This window comes from Morchella importuna, assembly GCF_003444635.1.
Source record: "Morchella importuna strain M04M26 chromosome Unknown Morimp01GS042, whole genome shotgun sequence".
Lineage (NCBI taxonomy): Eukaryota > Fungi > Ascomycota > Pezizomycetes > Pezizales > Morchellaceae > Morchella > Morchella importuna.
This window is the reverse complement of record NW_025763439.1, coordinates 171,366-189,135: the sequence shown is the minus strand read 5'-3', so window position 1 is coordinate 189,135 and position 17,770 is coordinate 171,366. Positions and strand designations below refer to the sequence as shown.

At 43.3% G+C, this 17,770-nt stretch overlaps 2 protein-coding genes across 2 annotated transcripts; one reads left to right on the top strand and one right to left on the bottom strand.

The window, feature by feature from the left end:
- Positions 1 to 4,125: 4,125 nt before the first annotated feature.
- Positions 4,126 to 5,034, top strand: LAJ45_10139 (uncharacterized protein; the record flags this gene model as incomplete). Its single annotated transcript, XM_046119670.1, has 1 exon — positions 4,126 to 5,034. One exon carries the CDS (start codon positions 4,126 to 4,128, stop codon positions 5,032 to 5,034), a length of 909 nt encoding a protein of 302 aa, XP_045967120.1.
- A 7,474-nt stretch (positions 5,035 to 12,508) lies between these two features.
- On the bottom strand, positions 12,509 to 14,644 carry LAJ45_10138 (uncharacterized protein; the record flags this gene model as incomplete). The annotated part of the gene is made up of 4 exons (XM_046119669.1): positions 12,509 to 12,760; positions 12,828 to 13,422; positions 13,626 to 14,159; positions 14,424 to 14,644. The coding sequence occupies 4 exons, from the start codon at positions 14,642 to 14,644 to the stop codon at positions 12,509 to 12,511; spliced, it is 1,602 nt and encodes a 533-aa protein (XP_045967119.1).
- Positions 14,645 to 17,770: the final 3,126 nt, after the last annotated feature.

Here is a 17,770-nt window from a genome sequence, read left to right as displayed (position 1 = left end):
ATTAACCTGTTTCGGATATGTTCAGATGTGGCCAATTGGTTTTCATCTAGTGACGTCTCGATTTACACATTGAAGCATTTTAGTTCAATCATTTAACCTACTTTCAAAGTCCAAAGCCAAATTTATACAAATAAGATTCAATGAAGCTATTGACGAGGAAAGTATCTTTTATATTTATGAAATATTGGTAAAATCTCTCTTATTCATGAACCTCATTTAACCTCGAATTTGTTTAAGAAAATTTCCTAGTAATCAGCTTGCTGCCTTTATCGGTCTTTAGAATACTTAACGGTGCAGTAAAGTTCGCAGTTGACTGCCTTACCTTACTCAATCATTTCCCGGATAGGCCACGCTAATGCATGAAAGCTTTTACCAATATTTTATACATTCAAGGCGGAGGAAGACCTTGCAGCTGCATGCTGAGAAATACATTAGCACTGAAGAATCTGAACAGTTAATTTTTGATAAAGTGATATGTCACCTGCGATTGTAGCGCATGCTTGTATGCATGAGTTTCCTTCTTGCTCCGAAAATCAGCGAGGTTGCACTAAAAAACTCTATGACTGGGGACACTTGAGACGGACTAGTATCGGAAGTCAATTTTAACCACTGATGACATTCCACAACCATACACTAATTTATTTTGCTTTCTGTTTTTCAATAGTTCTGATTCTTCCCCACAAAACGACGAGGCCAATTGAATTATATCTTTTATTGAAGTGGCACTATGAATTTTCAAAAAGTTGGGCTTTTGGTGGGAAACCCATCCAATATCACGCCCATAATTGCCTATTCAGGCTATATTCATTATATGATTGGGAAACTAATAGTATAAATCGGATATAAATTCCTCCTCTCTAGCAATTCCTTCTTCTGTTTTCAATGAGGGCCCGAATAGGGGTGGTGTGGTTGTGGGAACCGGACACTCCATCATTGACAGAAAGGTGAGGATGACAAAAATTACATCGAAAAGCAACACAAAAGTGTTGAATATAGATAGTGTATTCTATATACGGGCAAAAAGATTCATAGAATTTGAGCATTTAGTGGGATTTAACTAGCTGCCCATATTCAAGATTTTATAATTACTTTTGAAACGAGATATTTACCATTTCAACGGGGAAAAATCATTTACTCTTCATTCAAGGACAAAATTGAGGCATAAATAAGTGGTGGATATCTATGTAGGTGTAGAAAAATTCGTAGAATCTAACTTACTACTCAGATTTGACCCGTTGGCAATATCAATAGAGTAGCATCAGATTTTGGTTCAGCAAATTGCACCTGCAATAGTAACAAAACTGATTGCCCAGACCACATCCAAATATTTATATATGATAACATTATGGAGTTAAATATAGAGTTAAATACATATGCAGAATCTAACTTTTTGTTCAGAATTCACCCGTTAGCAAAACCAAATGCGTGCAAACTATTTTTGTTGCCTACAAACCTATGTGTTACTTTTTCAGATTTCCTTGAGAGTTTCATGTATTTGAGACTTACTAAGGGATGAAATAGCTTAAAACCAATATAGCTATACTTGAAAAGTCATCAGGTAGATCATGAAACAGGAGGAAACAATGTTCCTTGCATAGCGGGGGTTGACAATGTGAAGATTGGAACACCGTGTACATATTCTTTCCCCTTTGGTACCAACCATGTACAGATACTATATTTTTACGAGTATCGGATTTTGATACTATACTGCAAAAGAAGCAAAACTTCTGTCTACTGTTTTCCATTGTCGACAGTGGTTGACTTCAACCTCTTTGCGGTTCGGTCGTAGCGTGGTGTGTTTTCTCATCTAAACTATTCATATTTAGTATTTGAAATAAAAAATATTTTGTTACTTTACCTCTACTGCGACTCTCTGTATTATTGCCAGCCGGAACAGCTACAGGAGAATATTTCCAGTTCGCTCTATGGTCGACATATAATTCCAATGAAGCTGTTTTGTCTGGGTTCAATTGGTTGTACCGTCGAGTATGAGTTCCAAAGTGAAATTGATCCTCAAATCATGTTGTTGGACAATAGTTTTGAAGGTAAAAGAGTGTTTTGTCGGTCGATTTGATTGAGATTCATTAGCAATAATCCAGGAACTGATAATAATAATATCTAATAACCAAAAAAACAGAGCTATCCAGTTGCGGATCAGCCATAGCTGTATCGGATGATAGCATCTATATGGATTTGCTATATCTAACCCGTTCATCTTCATTTTATACACCAGAGCCACTTAAGGTATTGGAATTATCCTTCTCCCTAATACCCCACATGCGTTCAGAACATTGTGACGATTGTATTGGGTTACACGGGGCCTGTTCCGATCCTTCAAAGGACAATTTGCACGGTTTTGTTGCCCACTAGTAATTTGATGTATTGTGGTCAAGAACCGTCTTAGATTGTTGTCTTGCCAAAGGACGGAAAAGACTCCTTGAACTATTGAACCTGATATTGTATTATGAGGGAAGCATGTGCCCTTCCAGAACTTTAGTTCTTGTTGTTCCAAAAGCACCAATTCCAACTGTTGTGAGCGTATTAAGAAGACGGATGTTGCTCAAATAAATGTTTTTATAAATGATGAAGCGATGACTACCACATGGTAATGAAAATGCAAGTTGATACACTATTTTGGAGGTTTTCTTTAGACTGAAGGGACAATTGTAAAGAGCTGTATCTAAACCTGCAATGGAATAGATTCTGGAGGTAAAGAGAAAATTATAGGTGTACCCATTTTGACAGAGAGCAAAGATCTTGTATCAGCAGGGTATTGGCTTTCCCGGTATACATTGAGTATGAACTAATCTGCCAGTAAAATGCACCATCATTTCATCTACGGCTATATCTGTTGCAGGAAGAAGATATTCACAGAGTTTATTAGAGATACTGGATGCTAACAGTTTCATTTTGAGGTATCATTCCTCAGTAGTGATATTTTCAGGTGGTGATATATGGAAATACCGCTTGATTTGTTCAAAACGTAGCTGTGTCATGTACCGACCTATTATATGTTGAGGATAGCGAACATTCCTGGCGGAGTAATCCATACACCGTGAAGAACAGAACACACCCATATAAATAATTATTCCGATAAATATTTTCAGATCTGCAACAATACCAGGCCACTAGGGACGCTGTCCAGCTGCTCCTGCATGCATGTTCTCGGCGTACATATTGGTGTTGCACGCTAAACTCTCAAAGTCCGGATCAGAAAAGAAAAGTTGAAAAAAGGCTTTAGGGGAGTCAAAAGAGTCAAGATTTTCTGGTAGTGTCGTCTGACGTTCATGCGGGGGATTTGGGTTAACATAAGGCTCGTACATAGGAGGAGTTGGCAAGTTTGGAATATTTCTTGCAGGTTCCCTATCATAATTATCTTCTTCCTACTCGTCCTCTTCATCTGCACCGTGATGATTCCGCTGTAAATCTTCCAACTCGCCCTCATCACTTTAATTTGGGTCTTGTGCACCCTCAATCCTCGTACTCTCAATCCTCGCACTCTCAATCCTCGCGTCACCTTCCACATTCAATTCCAAAACAGTACCTCCCTCTCGGTACTCTAAAATCTGGTTCGCGTCCCAATGGTGTTGATAGCCGATCGCTTGCCAGTGAGAACTGCTTCCTTCTTCCATCTTGCAAGGTACTGATGGGTGTGAAGGTTGAAGTTCACTTTTCACTACTACAAAATTTTCTCCGTTGCGCCGTGAACCGTTGTGGTTCCTATTTAGGAAGGGTTGTGATCTGAATTTGATCGATCGCCAACGCTAAAAAGCAGTGAATTTTCCGACAGTTCAAGGGATAGGTACCAACCCTCGATTTACCCCGCACCAAACTGCTCCAGATCGCGACCGCGGGGTTTGCCTCAGTATCTCCCACAAAGAATGTAGTACCAGCCATCTTCAGTGCAGGTATCCCCTCCGCTAGTAGTGATCTAGTTAAGCTTGGGGATGTTTCAGCTATTTCAGTGAATAGTGATGTTACTGCCACCTCCAATACCCCCCCCTTCAATGCCACCATCAATTCCATCCTGCTGGTAGACATCTCCGGGGCTTTCCAAGTGCTAATATATACTGAGCATAAGTTCGCCATATGCATGGTGGCTACTTTCATTCGTATTTGCCAGCCATGGCATTCGTCAAAGTCATGTTTTCTCCCATACTCTACCTTGCGATCCTATTTGCCTTACTCATTTTGCCTACATCCGGGGCTGCAACCCCTCCCGAAAATCCAAAGTCAATAGATACAGAACTAACAGTCACAAATTCGCTTAAGCTACGGAACAGTACTCTCGCGGAGGTACTCCAAAACATAGGGACGGATGCCGGCGATAAACCTCCGGCGACTGGTCAGGTCACACCTTTCAACATTTTATGGGCACTCGTAGCTCTCAACCTTACATACATCACCCATCCTTTAAATGCATCATTGTGGACTCGGCCATGCTACCAGTATCACGGTTACGTTTCATTTTATCTCCCTCTCCTTGATGCGCCCTTACTGTTAGTGGAGATCTTTCACCATACTCGCGGGGCGAGACTAAAGCGCGCCACTCAAATTACCGCAGACGCCCGCGCGAAGACCAATTCCACTGAGGCCCCTACCGGATTATCACTGAAGGGGTTGCTGTCCAGCTCACGACGTCTCATCTCAGTCATCACTATTCTCCAATACGTCAAGCTCTGCGGATATTGGAACATCGGGAACTACTTCATCTGGGCAGCACTTCTTCTCGTCTCCTGGTTAATCCTCGAAATTGTATACTACACAGCGAACTACACCCAAATGTTAGATTTCCCGCAGAAAAGCCCGAAAAAAACAAATAGCCGTAGGATACCCATTGATGGCACGGCCCAGTATCTCTCGGCGGTATTTGGCTTAATGGGGGTTGTAGGTTACTTTCTGTTTGTGTTGGTTATTATACTGGAAATAGGGTTCGAGAGCCCGATGGGCTCTGTGTTGAGTCAGTTGACGCTAGTAGGCATCGCGGTGATCATTTTTATTTGGGCTCTGATTATCCTCTACTCCCGCGAATAATAAAGATCACAGCCTGGTCTATATAACGTTTATTTTTACTTTAGCGGCTCAGGCTTTTTTCTATTTGAGGCTATTCTGTTATCTATCGCTCTCGGAGAAGACCGGGTGGACCGGGATGCTACCTTGAATGGGAGGGCGGCATATCTGTCGGGGGTGCTAGATATAAATATCTTATTTTTTTATCAACTGTGAAGTATATTTGCCCGTGATCAAGGGCATATCTAATCTATATATAGATGTAACAAGTATGGGATGTGTATTTTAGAGTGTTGACTGGTTGACTGGATGTTTTCTTCTCGAGCTATTTGATAGAGGGAGTCAGCGAATAGGAAGGGGATGTTGGAAATTATTGTTTCTTTTTTGCTATTATCCTGTCATTCCGTCATTATGACATACTTTTGTGATCATGTCCCCGATATATTCTAAGAAGTATTCATTGGGAGCGCTTTACTGGAACTTAGTGGTATAATATATAGAACACATCCTTTTTATTGTAGTATCTTTTTGCACAACCTAGTTAATCACCCTCTCATCTCATTCCTCTTGAACCTCCATTGCCATGAATGTCAAATTTTAATGGTTATCGATGTGGCCCGTATAGTCTAGTCCTGCATGTACTAGATTTCTCCCTGGTCGCCATCACCACTTCTCTACAACCGATCACAAGCACAAAACCATGATGAACTACATTCATCACGCCCATTAAAACCCGTCATCCCAAATGTCTTCCCCCCCCGAACGCACGCGTACCTCATTACCAGAGTCCGATGATATTAGAGGCCCATATGATATTTCTTTAATTACCTCTTGAACGTACCAAAGCCGGCCGGATTCGGAGATGAGGATAGCCATAAGAAGTTGGATTGTGAATCCCAGACCTCTTATACCTCAAAGAGCCCAAACATTATTCGCCATGATCTCTCGATGCATAACCCTAACCCTGGCATGACTGATACACGGTTTACGTGGAGTAATAAAATCTCCATTATCACTTTGCGATTAAATTGCCTAACAAGAAACTTTCTATCGTGGATTTTGAAGGTCCATAGCTTAGGATTGGGGGGTTGTGGGGTTACCGTGCTGTTTGGTTCATCGTTGGGAACTGAAGCGGGGCCGGGGGGAGTGTGCTCATCTGGTGGGGGGAGTGTTCTTCGTGAGATGGGGAGGGACTAGATTGGAGGAATCCGGTTGGCGCTAGCCGACAAAAGGTACTAGACCTTCTTGCATGCGGAGGTTACATTCAGCGCTCCCCATGAGTAGACGATTCACATCTAGTTACCTTACCGTCGAAACGCATACAATTTTGAGCCTTATTCAGTCGGCTTATCCAGAATGTAGGCTCACAATAGCTTTATCAGTACAAATATCCTTTTTTAAGCCCTATTTCATCCTTAAAACATGCTTAAATAATACGTATTTGAACCTTATTGGATTCATAAGGCTATTATGAGCCTACGATCTCGATAAACCGACTAGATAAGGCTCAAAATTGTATGCGTTTCGACGGTAAGGTACTTATCGATTAAAAATTTGGAATACAACCTGGGTCACCCGAATATAGGTTGTTCAACTCGGGAAAAGTGTGACAGAAAGCGATTCCCGCGAAAGTGATGGTTTTTTGACATTGGAAGTGGTTGGTATCGCGGGCCAGTGGAGGTGTCCAGCCGGGGTACTGATTGGCGGATATTATTGGAACATTGTATATGATTGACAAAGTCTATTAAAATAACGCGATTGATGTAGCGAGAAGTGAATAGTATTTTCTAGATCTGGCGCGGTTGGGATTCTTCTGTGTGGCAGTGTTGTTACTCTTACTCTAGGTCATGGTTTATCACTCGTCTGGTGAGCGAGTGGCCGGTCTTGGGGAATTATCAAAGAAACCGAAGACAAGTCTAGCATTACTGCTAGGGGAGACTCTTCATTTCTAGTTCGGCCCTCTACTGTAACTATGTCTTGATCAGGGTGGTGCTCCACTGATCGATCTCGTGCTGGTAAGTAAGCAAAATACCGATAAAGAAATCGTGTATGTTTGATCATGATGGACGAAGATTTTGAAGGGGGTATTTAAGGGATTTTTAGTACCTAATTGCGATGGAGAGATTGAGAGTCTGTTCCACCTAGCAAGGGGACAAAACAACGCATCCCGGTGGGGGATAGGCACTGTATAGCGTGGTGGGGCGGGCCAGAATCGCGGTAGCGGGAGTTGCGAAAAAAACGTAAGTGAGCAGGACTCCAAGGTATTAAAGGCAAATCCTAAATATGTATGGAGAATATTGACACTCTTGAAATCCAAATAAAATCAGCCCAATCGTTGTATTCCCACGCCACAGCTGGTCTGGGTGGTGAGAGTTATTTGTAGTGCGATTAAATTACGACCTTATACACCTATAATGGATCGTATCCGAAGCGAGATAAGTGCTATCGGGCTCGTAGGTCAGTACCTTCACGTAAATACAACCACTTCGTTTGGGTCAAGGAATCTTGGTCAATCACTCGTTTCCGAGTAACCATCTGTGATGCCAATGTGTAAGGTTGTCCGGGCTGCAGATGGGTACCCATGCATAGCTGAGGGCAGGATACTGACGCAATAAGAGACCAAGACCTAGCTCGCCGTAGTTAGGTCTTTTTCTCTACTTTTTGCTGGTTGTGGAGCGAAGGTTTCGTGCCGTCTCGGTCATGGCCGGTGGTGGAAGATGTCTGGATTTTGCTCTTTACAGGCTGAGAGACTACGATCTGATGCCATAATTTGAGTCTTTGAGGTCCTTGAGCATGAACAAAAAGAGCGATGCCTTGCCTAGTGCTAGACAAATAAAACTAGTCCTACTGTCGTAGGACCCGTGGTACATTGTCAAATATGCACAAAGCCGAGCACCGTCTAGTTTCGCATATGTCTTCTCCGTTTTCCCCAGCTGTAGCCTAGTTGATCTCTCGTGGTGCTATTTAATTAGCAATCCAAAGCAATTGCCTATACCGGGAGAAGAAAAAAGGGTATGGGGGGGATAGATAGACAAGTGTTTTTTCATTACATGGATAATATTCTAGCTTCCTCAACAATTGCAGCCTATCAGTCAGCGGTAGTTGGTATTTATTTCTCGGGAAGTTTTGGATTAGTTTGGGGTGGAGTATTGTGATTTTTTTTTTGTTTAATTCATTAATTGCATGCAACTTTACAGTTATGGCAATACCCCTGAACTGCCCCTTCTCCTCCGCCTCCTCTCACGTATTTCTGACATAGGAAATAAACGCCTCAGAGCCCTCTCTTATTCTATTTCTCGTTTCCCGCATCTTTCAACGTCCCCCACCCGTACCCTAGCTCCCTTCTCTCCTCTTCTTCATTCTCGTCTTGTCCATTCCTCTCACATCTCCATCTCGCAAATTGTTTCCAAATTTTTGTAGCTGCTTCAATACCGCTTGCTTTCCAAAGGAGTTTGATGAGCGTGTTATGTTCTTTGAAAATTTTGCGGGTTTCGGCTGTTGCATCGCATTCGATGAGTATGTGGGCCACACTCTGCTCTCCTTTGCCACATTTGCATTCAGTGCTTTTGATCTTTCCTATTCTTTTTAGGTATCTTCTGATGGCTATGTTGCCTGTCCTGAGGCGGCTGATAATAACTCTATCGATTCGGTCCGTGTCGTCGAATTTAATGGTATTTCGTTGAGATGGTTTGAGCAACGCCTTTTCCTTATTCGCTCTTGTCTCCCACTCTATCTCCCATTCTCTTATTGTTTCCTCCCGGGATTCTCTTTCTAAAAACGCAAACGAGACGAACCACTCGTTATCGACTCTTCCTTTATTGATGGTTTCTTTCGCTGCTTTATCTGCTTCCAAGTTTCCTTTTATTTTGCTATGTCTCTTGATTTATTCCAGTCTTACTCGGATCTTCTGTGTCTTTTTAGTATTGTACCAGTAGCGTATCTTGTGGGCCATCATCTTTTCTGATGCCTGTTGTCTACGTTTTATTTTATTTATTGTTTTTTGGTGGTTGTATTTGATCGTTATCGTTTTCTTCCTTTCCTTTGCAGCCTCTTTTAGTCTGATTTCGATGGCTTTCTTGATCTCCACCATTTCCACGCCCATGATTTCCATCTTTTTCCCCAACTGTAGCCGATCGTCCTCAATACTCCTCCATCGTTTCCTATCCTGCATAACCCCGCTGCTACTCCCTCCTTTGTCTTGCTACCATCGCTATAAATGACGATCTCTTCTTCCTGTTCCCTCCTTTCCTCCTGCCTTTTTTTCTCTATTCCTTTTTCATCATATGGTCTGATATCTATTTCAATCTCTTCCCTCGCCTTTTTTTCCCATCTTCTTTCCTTTTCGTAATAGCTTTTCCAACTCTCAATTTTCTTCCAGTCTTTTCCTACTATCTCTGCCAGATTTTTAACTGCTCCTTTCATTCCCCGCCTCCTTCTTTGCCCCCTTCTTCTCCCTGCCCGCTATGTGTCCTCGTCTTCAATGAGTTCGCTGATCTCATCTTTGACTACCTTATAAGTAGGGTGGTTTGGTGCGCGTTTTAGTCCTTTGATTGCCTTCATTCGTTCCTAATGGTTGAATCTATTTTCTGTAGGTATCATATCATTCTCCACCTCTATTGCAGCTGTGGGGGCTGATTTGAAGTTTCCTCCGATTCTTCTCATTGCTTGTATATTGACTTTGTCGATTTTTGCTCCGAGTCCCTTTTTTCCTTTCCACCATACTTTTCCGCTGTATTCCGCAATTTGCCTAGAGCAGGCAGTATAAAACATTCTCGCATTTCCGACCCCCATTCCTCTTGTTCCTTTCCCTAAGCTTATCAGACACTTCGCAGCTCTGAATGCCATCGCAGCTTTTTCTCTTATGTGGTTTTTGAACGTCAACTTATTCTCTATCCAGATGCTGTAGCGTAGTCTTGGCAGAAGCACGGATCAAGACACGGGTCAGCAAATTAAGGTCACATCATATTTGTCACTAGCGTACAAGAGAGTTTCCCCTGGGCTTATCCTATCAGGATCATCAAAAATCAAGACAATCATCCATCATCACAATCATAGATCACGAAATAACCTGAAAACGCCTAACCATTTTAGTTCCTGTTTTTCGCCTTTCCCCCCTCCTCCTGGCATTTCAATTTCCTCCTCTTCTTCGTTGTCTTTTCCTAGCCTAATCCACTCCATCTTGTCCTCCTTGAATCTGACATGGTTGTCTTCTACCCATTTATAGGTGACTTCTATCATCCTCTCTGCCTTCGATATTGCTTGTCCCCAGTGCTTGCCGCTTACTGCGATTGTAAAGTCGACGATGAAGGTGGGTGTGATTGCTTTTCCTTCGAATTCCTGTTCAATTAGCTTGTTGACTTCTTTAATGAGGGGGGCAATGTAAAGGTTGAAAAGGATCGGTGATGCAGGACTTCCTTACGGTATCCCTGTTTCCACCATATGCTCTTATCCCATCTCTCCATCAAATATTAGGTTGACTCTCCTGTCGCTCATGAAACTATATACTCAACGCGTCAGTCTCTCATCGTTTCCTTGTTCATATACGAAATTTGACAACTTCACTTTGCTTACGTTCGGAAAAGCTTGGGCGATATAAATTGCTACCAACACAACCTTCTCGCCCTCTTCTTCTCTCTTCTCTGCACAGTCCAGCGTATCTCCTACGCACTCCTCTACTGATCTTTCCTTTTGCCTACCCCATTGATGTGAGCTGAGTACTCCTTGTTCTCTGATTTCTGCCAGCCTGTCTGTGGATAGCCTTTCCAATCCCTTCCCTAATCTAATCAATAGTTAGATTGGTCTATGTGCCTTGGCTTTCGAATAGTCTGTCTTTCCTGGTTTTGGGATGATTGCGCCTATGGCTTTCTTCCACGCGGTTGGGTGATAGCCTTGGTTGATTGCTAGTTGATATACTTCCGTTATTAGGTGTCTGATTTCCGACCAGAGTTCTTTCAGCGCGATAAAGCAGATGACGTCCCGGCCGGGTGCCTTATAGGCTCCTTGTTTTCAGATCGCTGCCCCCACCCCCTCCTCTGACAGGATATGTTTAGGTTGTTCATCGTGTTGGGGTATCATCCTAGCGGTGTCTGTATCTTTTGGCGCTTTAGAGAAGAGTTGTTGTATAAAGATCTCTTCTTTTTCTTTAAATTTGACCGCCGTTTTGTTTTCATTCTTGATAGTGGGCGTTTTGGCATATCGTTTCTTAAACAATAGTCTCAATACTCCCCATAGGTCGTTGCCTTGTGCATCGCCCACAAATTTGTCCCAACATTCTTTCTTTTTCTTTCTTATTTCCTGGAAATAATCATTTCTTTTCAACCTCCACTCAGCTCTCCTTGTCTCCGCTTCTTTGCTTTCTCTTTCCCTCACCCTGCACCACCTGTGGCGTCTCGCCATTTCCTTTCTTTTTTGTTTTACCCTTTGGGCGAACCATTTCTTGCTTCTCCAGCTGCTTCTTGTCTGTAGAACTCCTTCTTCAATTGACACCAGTATGATTGTTTCTATGATTTGTGCCATATCGTCTGCGTCCTCATTATCTTGAGCCATTTTCCATTCTTCCTTTAATCTTGAGCGTTGTTCTCTGGCTGCATCTACTGACTTTTTCCAATCTGCCTTTCTGAAATTATATTGGTTTTCGAGAGGGTTGTATGTCTCTTCCAGATTTGCTTTTCCGATTCGTAGTCTTATAAGCGAATGATCTGACCCAGTGTCCTCCGTTTGCACCAGCTCCCACTTAGTGAGAAGATGCATGCTATTGCTGCCCCATGCTAGGTACAATACAGATTCTTGGTTCCATCTTTGCCACGTTGTTACACCTGGTGTGTTGAGCAGCATAAGGCTGTGGTTTTTCACCATGTACATAACTTCGTCTCCTCTGACTGGTTCTGACACTGAATCACATAACTTTCCATTCACTTTAAAGTCCACCAGGACTATCGTTTTTTATCCTTCGCAAATGTTGGCAGGGTTTCTTCTTACACACCATCCTTCTCGGCTACTGTGTGTCTGATTATAGATGTTTATAATTTGAAGTGCCGTTAAGTTGTCTTTTGTCAATATATCGATAACGCTTGGATCTCAGTCCTTCCACAGGTCGTCTCTCACCGCATATCTAATGCCTTTATCTTTTCTCACCATCCACATCTCCCTTTTTTCTCTCCGTCTTTTCCAGGTCTGTATATTATGTTTAGGTTGCTGTTTCCGACAGTGATTTCCCCGTTTCCTAATTCCACTGCCCCTTCTATTGTTCTGTTCGCTCTTGCCTTTCCTATATATGTCTCTTGTATTGCTATCATGTGCGCCCTTCAACCACTTTCCATCAGCCCCTGCATTACATTGGTGGATGCATTGGAGTTGTACTATATGCCAACGAAAGATTTAAGCATTATCGCTCTTTTTGGTTTCCTTAACAGCGCTAGATTCGCCTCCTCTGTTTTCCTTCTTCTCCGGCTCCATTCTTATCGACATCATGAACCAGTTCTTGCGTTCCCTGCACCACTTAGATCGGGCTCCGTGGAGTCCCTTCCAATTTGCACACTTTAAAATTGTCTGCGGTTCTTGCACCATCCCTTGGAAATGCATATTTCTTCATCGTACTTATATTGGTCCTTCCGATGATCCTCCTTTCTGCATATGCCGCATCTCGCCCTTTTTGCTCGGCAAATTGCCCACCAGTATCCAAATTCACAACATGTTGTGTACTGGAGTTCCTTCGCTGCTCCTCTGGTGATATATTGCCTGGTGTAGTGCTCTTTGATTTCTTTAGTATTATAGGTATATCCATCTGCCAGTTTGATACCTTGTATTGCTTCGCTCACCTTTCTTGTAACCAAGTTGATCACGAGGTTTAGTTTGCCTGTTTTTCTTGTATCCACCTTGATCATCCAGCGGAGGGTTTTTGTAAGACTGATGTTGTTCTCTTTTTCGATGTGATTCTTAAGTTCCTCGAATTTACCTTCCGATTGTGTATCTACCCCGTACACAACTATGCCTGCCCAGTCTTCTTCTTTTCTTTTTATCTCGAGCTTTTTTTCCAATTCTGTATCCGCTTTCTTTTCTTGTAGTGCCTTTTCCGTCGCGTCCTCGCTCTTGAAGACTACTATCAAGGTTTTTGGTATTCCGGTTTCGTCTGAGATTATCATGGTTTTAGCGACCTGTTCCTTGTCCAATCCTAGCCCCTGTATTAGCTCTTCCGCTGTTTTTGGGGGTTGTTGTTCGCTGTTTGCTTCATTTGGGCCGCTCTTTTTGACCTCCACAATAATCTCTTTCTTTCTCACTTTCTCTCTTCGTTCTGCAATGCGTTCCAGCTGCTTCTTCCTGCGGTCTTCCCCTATTTTCTTCCAGTTTTCCTCGTTCTTTATTGGGTTACTTGGTTCTGGTTTTTTCTCGCCGATGGGGGTGAGATTTGCGCCACTGGCAGCCCATCAGTAGACTTCGTCAATAGTGCTCTTGAGCTGGTTCTTGCTCTCGTTTGTGCTTTCAGCTTGCTTCTTCCTGTTGCTCTCTGTCCTCTTATTTCTCTCCTGGCAGGTTATTCGGTCTTTGTTACTCTTCGCTCCTTTACTCGTGCTGCTGCTAGCTTTTCATCTTCTAGTCTGGCCACTTTCTTTTGTAACACTTTGATAGTATCGATCATTGCCATTGCCCAGTCAGGCAATTCCTCTTTCTTGAGCTCTTCCAATGCCGGTGTGCTCCTTCTCGAGCTCTGGCTGCTTATCGTGATAGTCGTGAGCTGCCTTGTTCCTCTTCGCTCTCGCTCTTCTTTGGTGCGTGTCGGTGCATGTCTGGATGCCATCAGGCCCTGTCGAATTTCTTCCTTGGCTATCGTAGCCCATTTACTTGAGCTTAGTCTCGTAACCAACTTCTCGATAATATGTTTTTTCCCGGGTTGTATAATCTTTCTCGGATTCATCCATGCATCCCAAAGCTCTTCTCTACTGCTTTGGTTTTCTTCGTGCATCTTTCCCTTTTTCCCCCCTCCTTCCTCAATGATATCCATCGCTGCCTCATACATCATAGCTGCATCTTGGTCTCCCAGGACATCTACCATGTCCTTTGAAGTCTCCATATCGACATCCAGGTTTTTATACGCCGTCTCATTGATAATACTGACCCTATATTCCCAGATGGCTCCTACTGCAAGCTCAATCCTGTCACACAAGTCAGGTTTCGTTCATTCCATCTTTGATTCTTCGACCGCTTGGCTGATGTCGCTCTCAATCGCTTTTTCTTTTCCTTTTTTGGTTGCTCTGGCCTCTTCTGAATAGTCGTTCTCTTCCTACTCTCCGTCGGCGATTCCCTCACTCCCTTTTTCTCCTTTTACATCCATCTGCTTTTTCTCTTCCGGTTTTGGTATGCCTTAAAAGTCGGAGAATTCGTCAATATGTCGCATCATTGCCGCCTCTGCCTCATACTGCTTCCGGAGCTCGTTTGGGGTTTGGAGGTCTCCATTCATATATTTGACTTGTACTGGGTCGTACTGGGCTCCTGCTCGTCTTAGGTATACCGTGCTTATCTTTTCGATTTCTTCATCATGCATTAAAATTCTAAAACCCTTGCCTTCGAGATTTTCAACGAAATACAATGGTTGTTTTCCGAGCCCTGTCACCACATAGACGATCTGTGGTGGTGGCATATTCGATTGGTTTTGGTTGTTTTGTTGGTTGCTATTTCGGTTGCTCTTTGTTTGGTCCCTGCTCTTTTTTTGTAAACAATGCCTTTGTCCTTCACAATACTATTGTCTTATCATCTTCGTCTAACCTTCCTGGTAGCACCAAGCCTGCCAAGACAATAATGCGCTGGCAGTAATGTCCTCCTCTGGAGAGAGTGATACAAAGGGGTAGGGGATGGTAGGTGTGAGTTTTATCCCTACTATCACAAATGATTAACTTGACTGACAGAGAATACTTGCCTGATTATAGGTATATATTCAGATTCTCTATAGCTGGCTCGGTTGTTGAGTTGTTGTTGAAAAGACCCGAAAATCGGGGATTTTGGGCCTGAAATCCGCCAAAACCCAGGTTTTTTTTTTTTTTTTTTTTGTTTAATTCATACTCGCATGCAACCTGTCGGTTATGTGGGAGCACTCAATCTACAGTACAAGTACAGGGTTTTACCCTTTATGCCTACTAGTCGCTCCTTTCAGCAGGATGTGGAATACCCCAACCGGCTCAAGGCCAGCACTCATATTTAGCCACACTCCATCACCAGTCCATAAGCCCCATTTGGGCGCTGGGTACATGGAAAACTCTCCCCAGGAGCAGAAACCATCCCACATACCAAGCCAGCAAAAGAACCCACGATTAATATCCCCTGGGTCACCGCCCCCTACAGGATTCGAACCTGCGACCTTGCCCACCCTCGGAAATTTCCTCATCGGGAGACCTCGGCCACCTGGAAGCCTACCCCGCCAAAAACCCGGTTGAAAGTAGTGAAGTTTTGCAAAAGTCAAAGGTTGTAAATTTTTCTGGGATGGGGAGATAGCCCTGGGGCTGCTGATTCCGAATATACTGTTTTTATGTCTTATATCTTTGTGGTTGAGTCGCTATTTTCAAAAATTTGTTGTACTCGCGCGGTTCATGGTGGAGTATTGTGAATCCACAGGGGAGAATCGATTCTGGTGAGGAGATGATTGGAAAGACTCATGGTGGCATTTTTTATTTTACCTGGGCATTTAAACATTTTTTAGAAGTCTCCTTAATAGACCTACAGAAAAGCCTATCATGCTCAATTCGACCGTATGAACTCGCCCGGGGTTCAAAAGGAACAAAACATGTATTAAATACCTCTCGATACATTCGACACACATGATCATTCCATGTTCCAGTGAATTATAAACTCTAGCTACCGTGAATATTATATTTGCAGTATACCGGTGGGTTCTGCTGCATCCCCGTCTAACCACTGCCTAGGTTTTGGTTATAATTAGCTTTGTACCTTTGAACCTAATCCATCATTTCATGAGATACTACCCACCTCTGTCTGGGATATAGGGACCTCATATCTATGAGACGAGTAAGGAGACTTTAAGGCAAAGCCCCAAGGTCATCGACCGGGTCCTGCGTTGTGATCAATAATCTTCGTTCCTGGTTATGTGTTAGGCCCCTCATCATCATCCAAATCCAGCTCGGATGAACATACCACCTCAACAAAAGCCCTCCAAACTTTTAGGAGTATATCTGAACAGCGAACCCCCCCTCCTACGGCTCCGAACACTTATTATTAGCAATCAACCCTAACCCAGGCAAGCCTTTTGGATTCGCGTCTCGCCATATTGGTACTAGTACGCCCTAATGACAGCGCAATTTCTCAGTGCAGCAACCAGTCTCAAGTCATCATTGTGGTAGGTTTCGGTGTCCTATTCCGGTAGTTTAATATCCGGCGGTTTTAAGTAGCACAGTATGGTGAGTGGGTTGGGTGCCTCGAACCAGACGTTACAGCGCTTGGTAAGGGATACAGACAAGGCAACTGAGAAAAGTGCCGACGCGGCAGGGCGGGAGGGAGCATATCCGCATAGTTTAATTTGTTTCATCTCTTCTCCACTGCCTGTAGGTCTGATAATACCATCCATCGGCGCTTTTTGCTTCGTTGTTCGGATGTGTAATGTATCAAAACCATGCCAAGCCAAGCCAAGTTGGTTTTAGTTTAGTTCATCGTGCCTGATAGGCAGTATTTATACTTTCTTTCTGATAGTAAAGCGCCGGTATATTACAAATCCCCCACCCAAAGAAAAAAACAGAAACAAATCCTTCTGCTTGTCAACCTTAAACTTACACCCACTAACCATGGCCCATGCAACTTCACGTCAAAGCCATAACCTCCGAGCTTCTCCCCGACAAGTCCTCGCCGTTCGCACGCCTCCGGACCTGCATCTCGCCAAGACCAAAACAAGCTGCCAAGACGAGTGATATATTGTGCTCGAGTGACATTTCATGTCTCCAGACAGAGGCGTTGTGTTGACTAGTACTCTCTGTATTTCATCTCACGGGATCTGTTCGCGAACTCGTACAGTCTAGTGTCTTGAGGAGGAAGTATGTATTTGACTTCTATCACATCCAGGAAATGTAGTTATCTCACGCGTCTTTCTCTGCACGCCCCAGATCGAAACCCGCCAGCAACCGCGCAACCCCCAACACTATCTGAACTAAACGGACCTGAACCGCAGCATACAATGCTCGAGCCAAAAATAGATCCCAACTATGTATACAATTAATGACTTAAAAAAAAAGATGCGTACCACACATCGAAAAGCCGAGTGATAGTCCATGGCTCGGAGCTCACAACCAATAGTAACTTATAGAATATGATCGTCTCTGACAAGCATTGTGCCGAAGAGTTAAATAAGCAGCAGTAGGAGAATATCGATTATAAGCCAGTACTCAAATTTAGCGGGGAATTAGGGCGGAGACGGAGGTGCTCTTGTTTCTGACACGCTGTATCTGTGTGCATCATGCGTTAGATGTTGGATCGGACGGGATCAGAGCAAGGGACACGGGATGGACCTGTACACCGGCGAAGGATTGACTTAGGGACAGAATAGTATAGCGGAGACGATGAGCGTTATTTACTGGTCAAAAGAGAAGAGTGATGTATCGGAGATATATAAAACCATAAAAGAAAAATATCGTGTATAGACGGGACACCACCTTTCGCCTCACAGGCAGAGAAAAGAAAGTATTCCAAAAAAGTAACATTAAAATCTTCACCTCCCAAAAAGTAGCATTAGTCGTTGTGTTCCTTCGTGTCGTCAGCCATTTCCTCA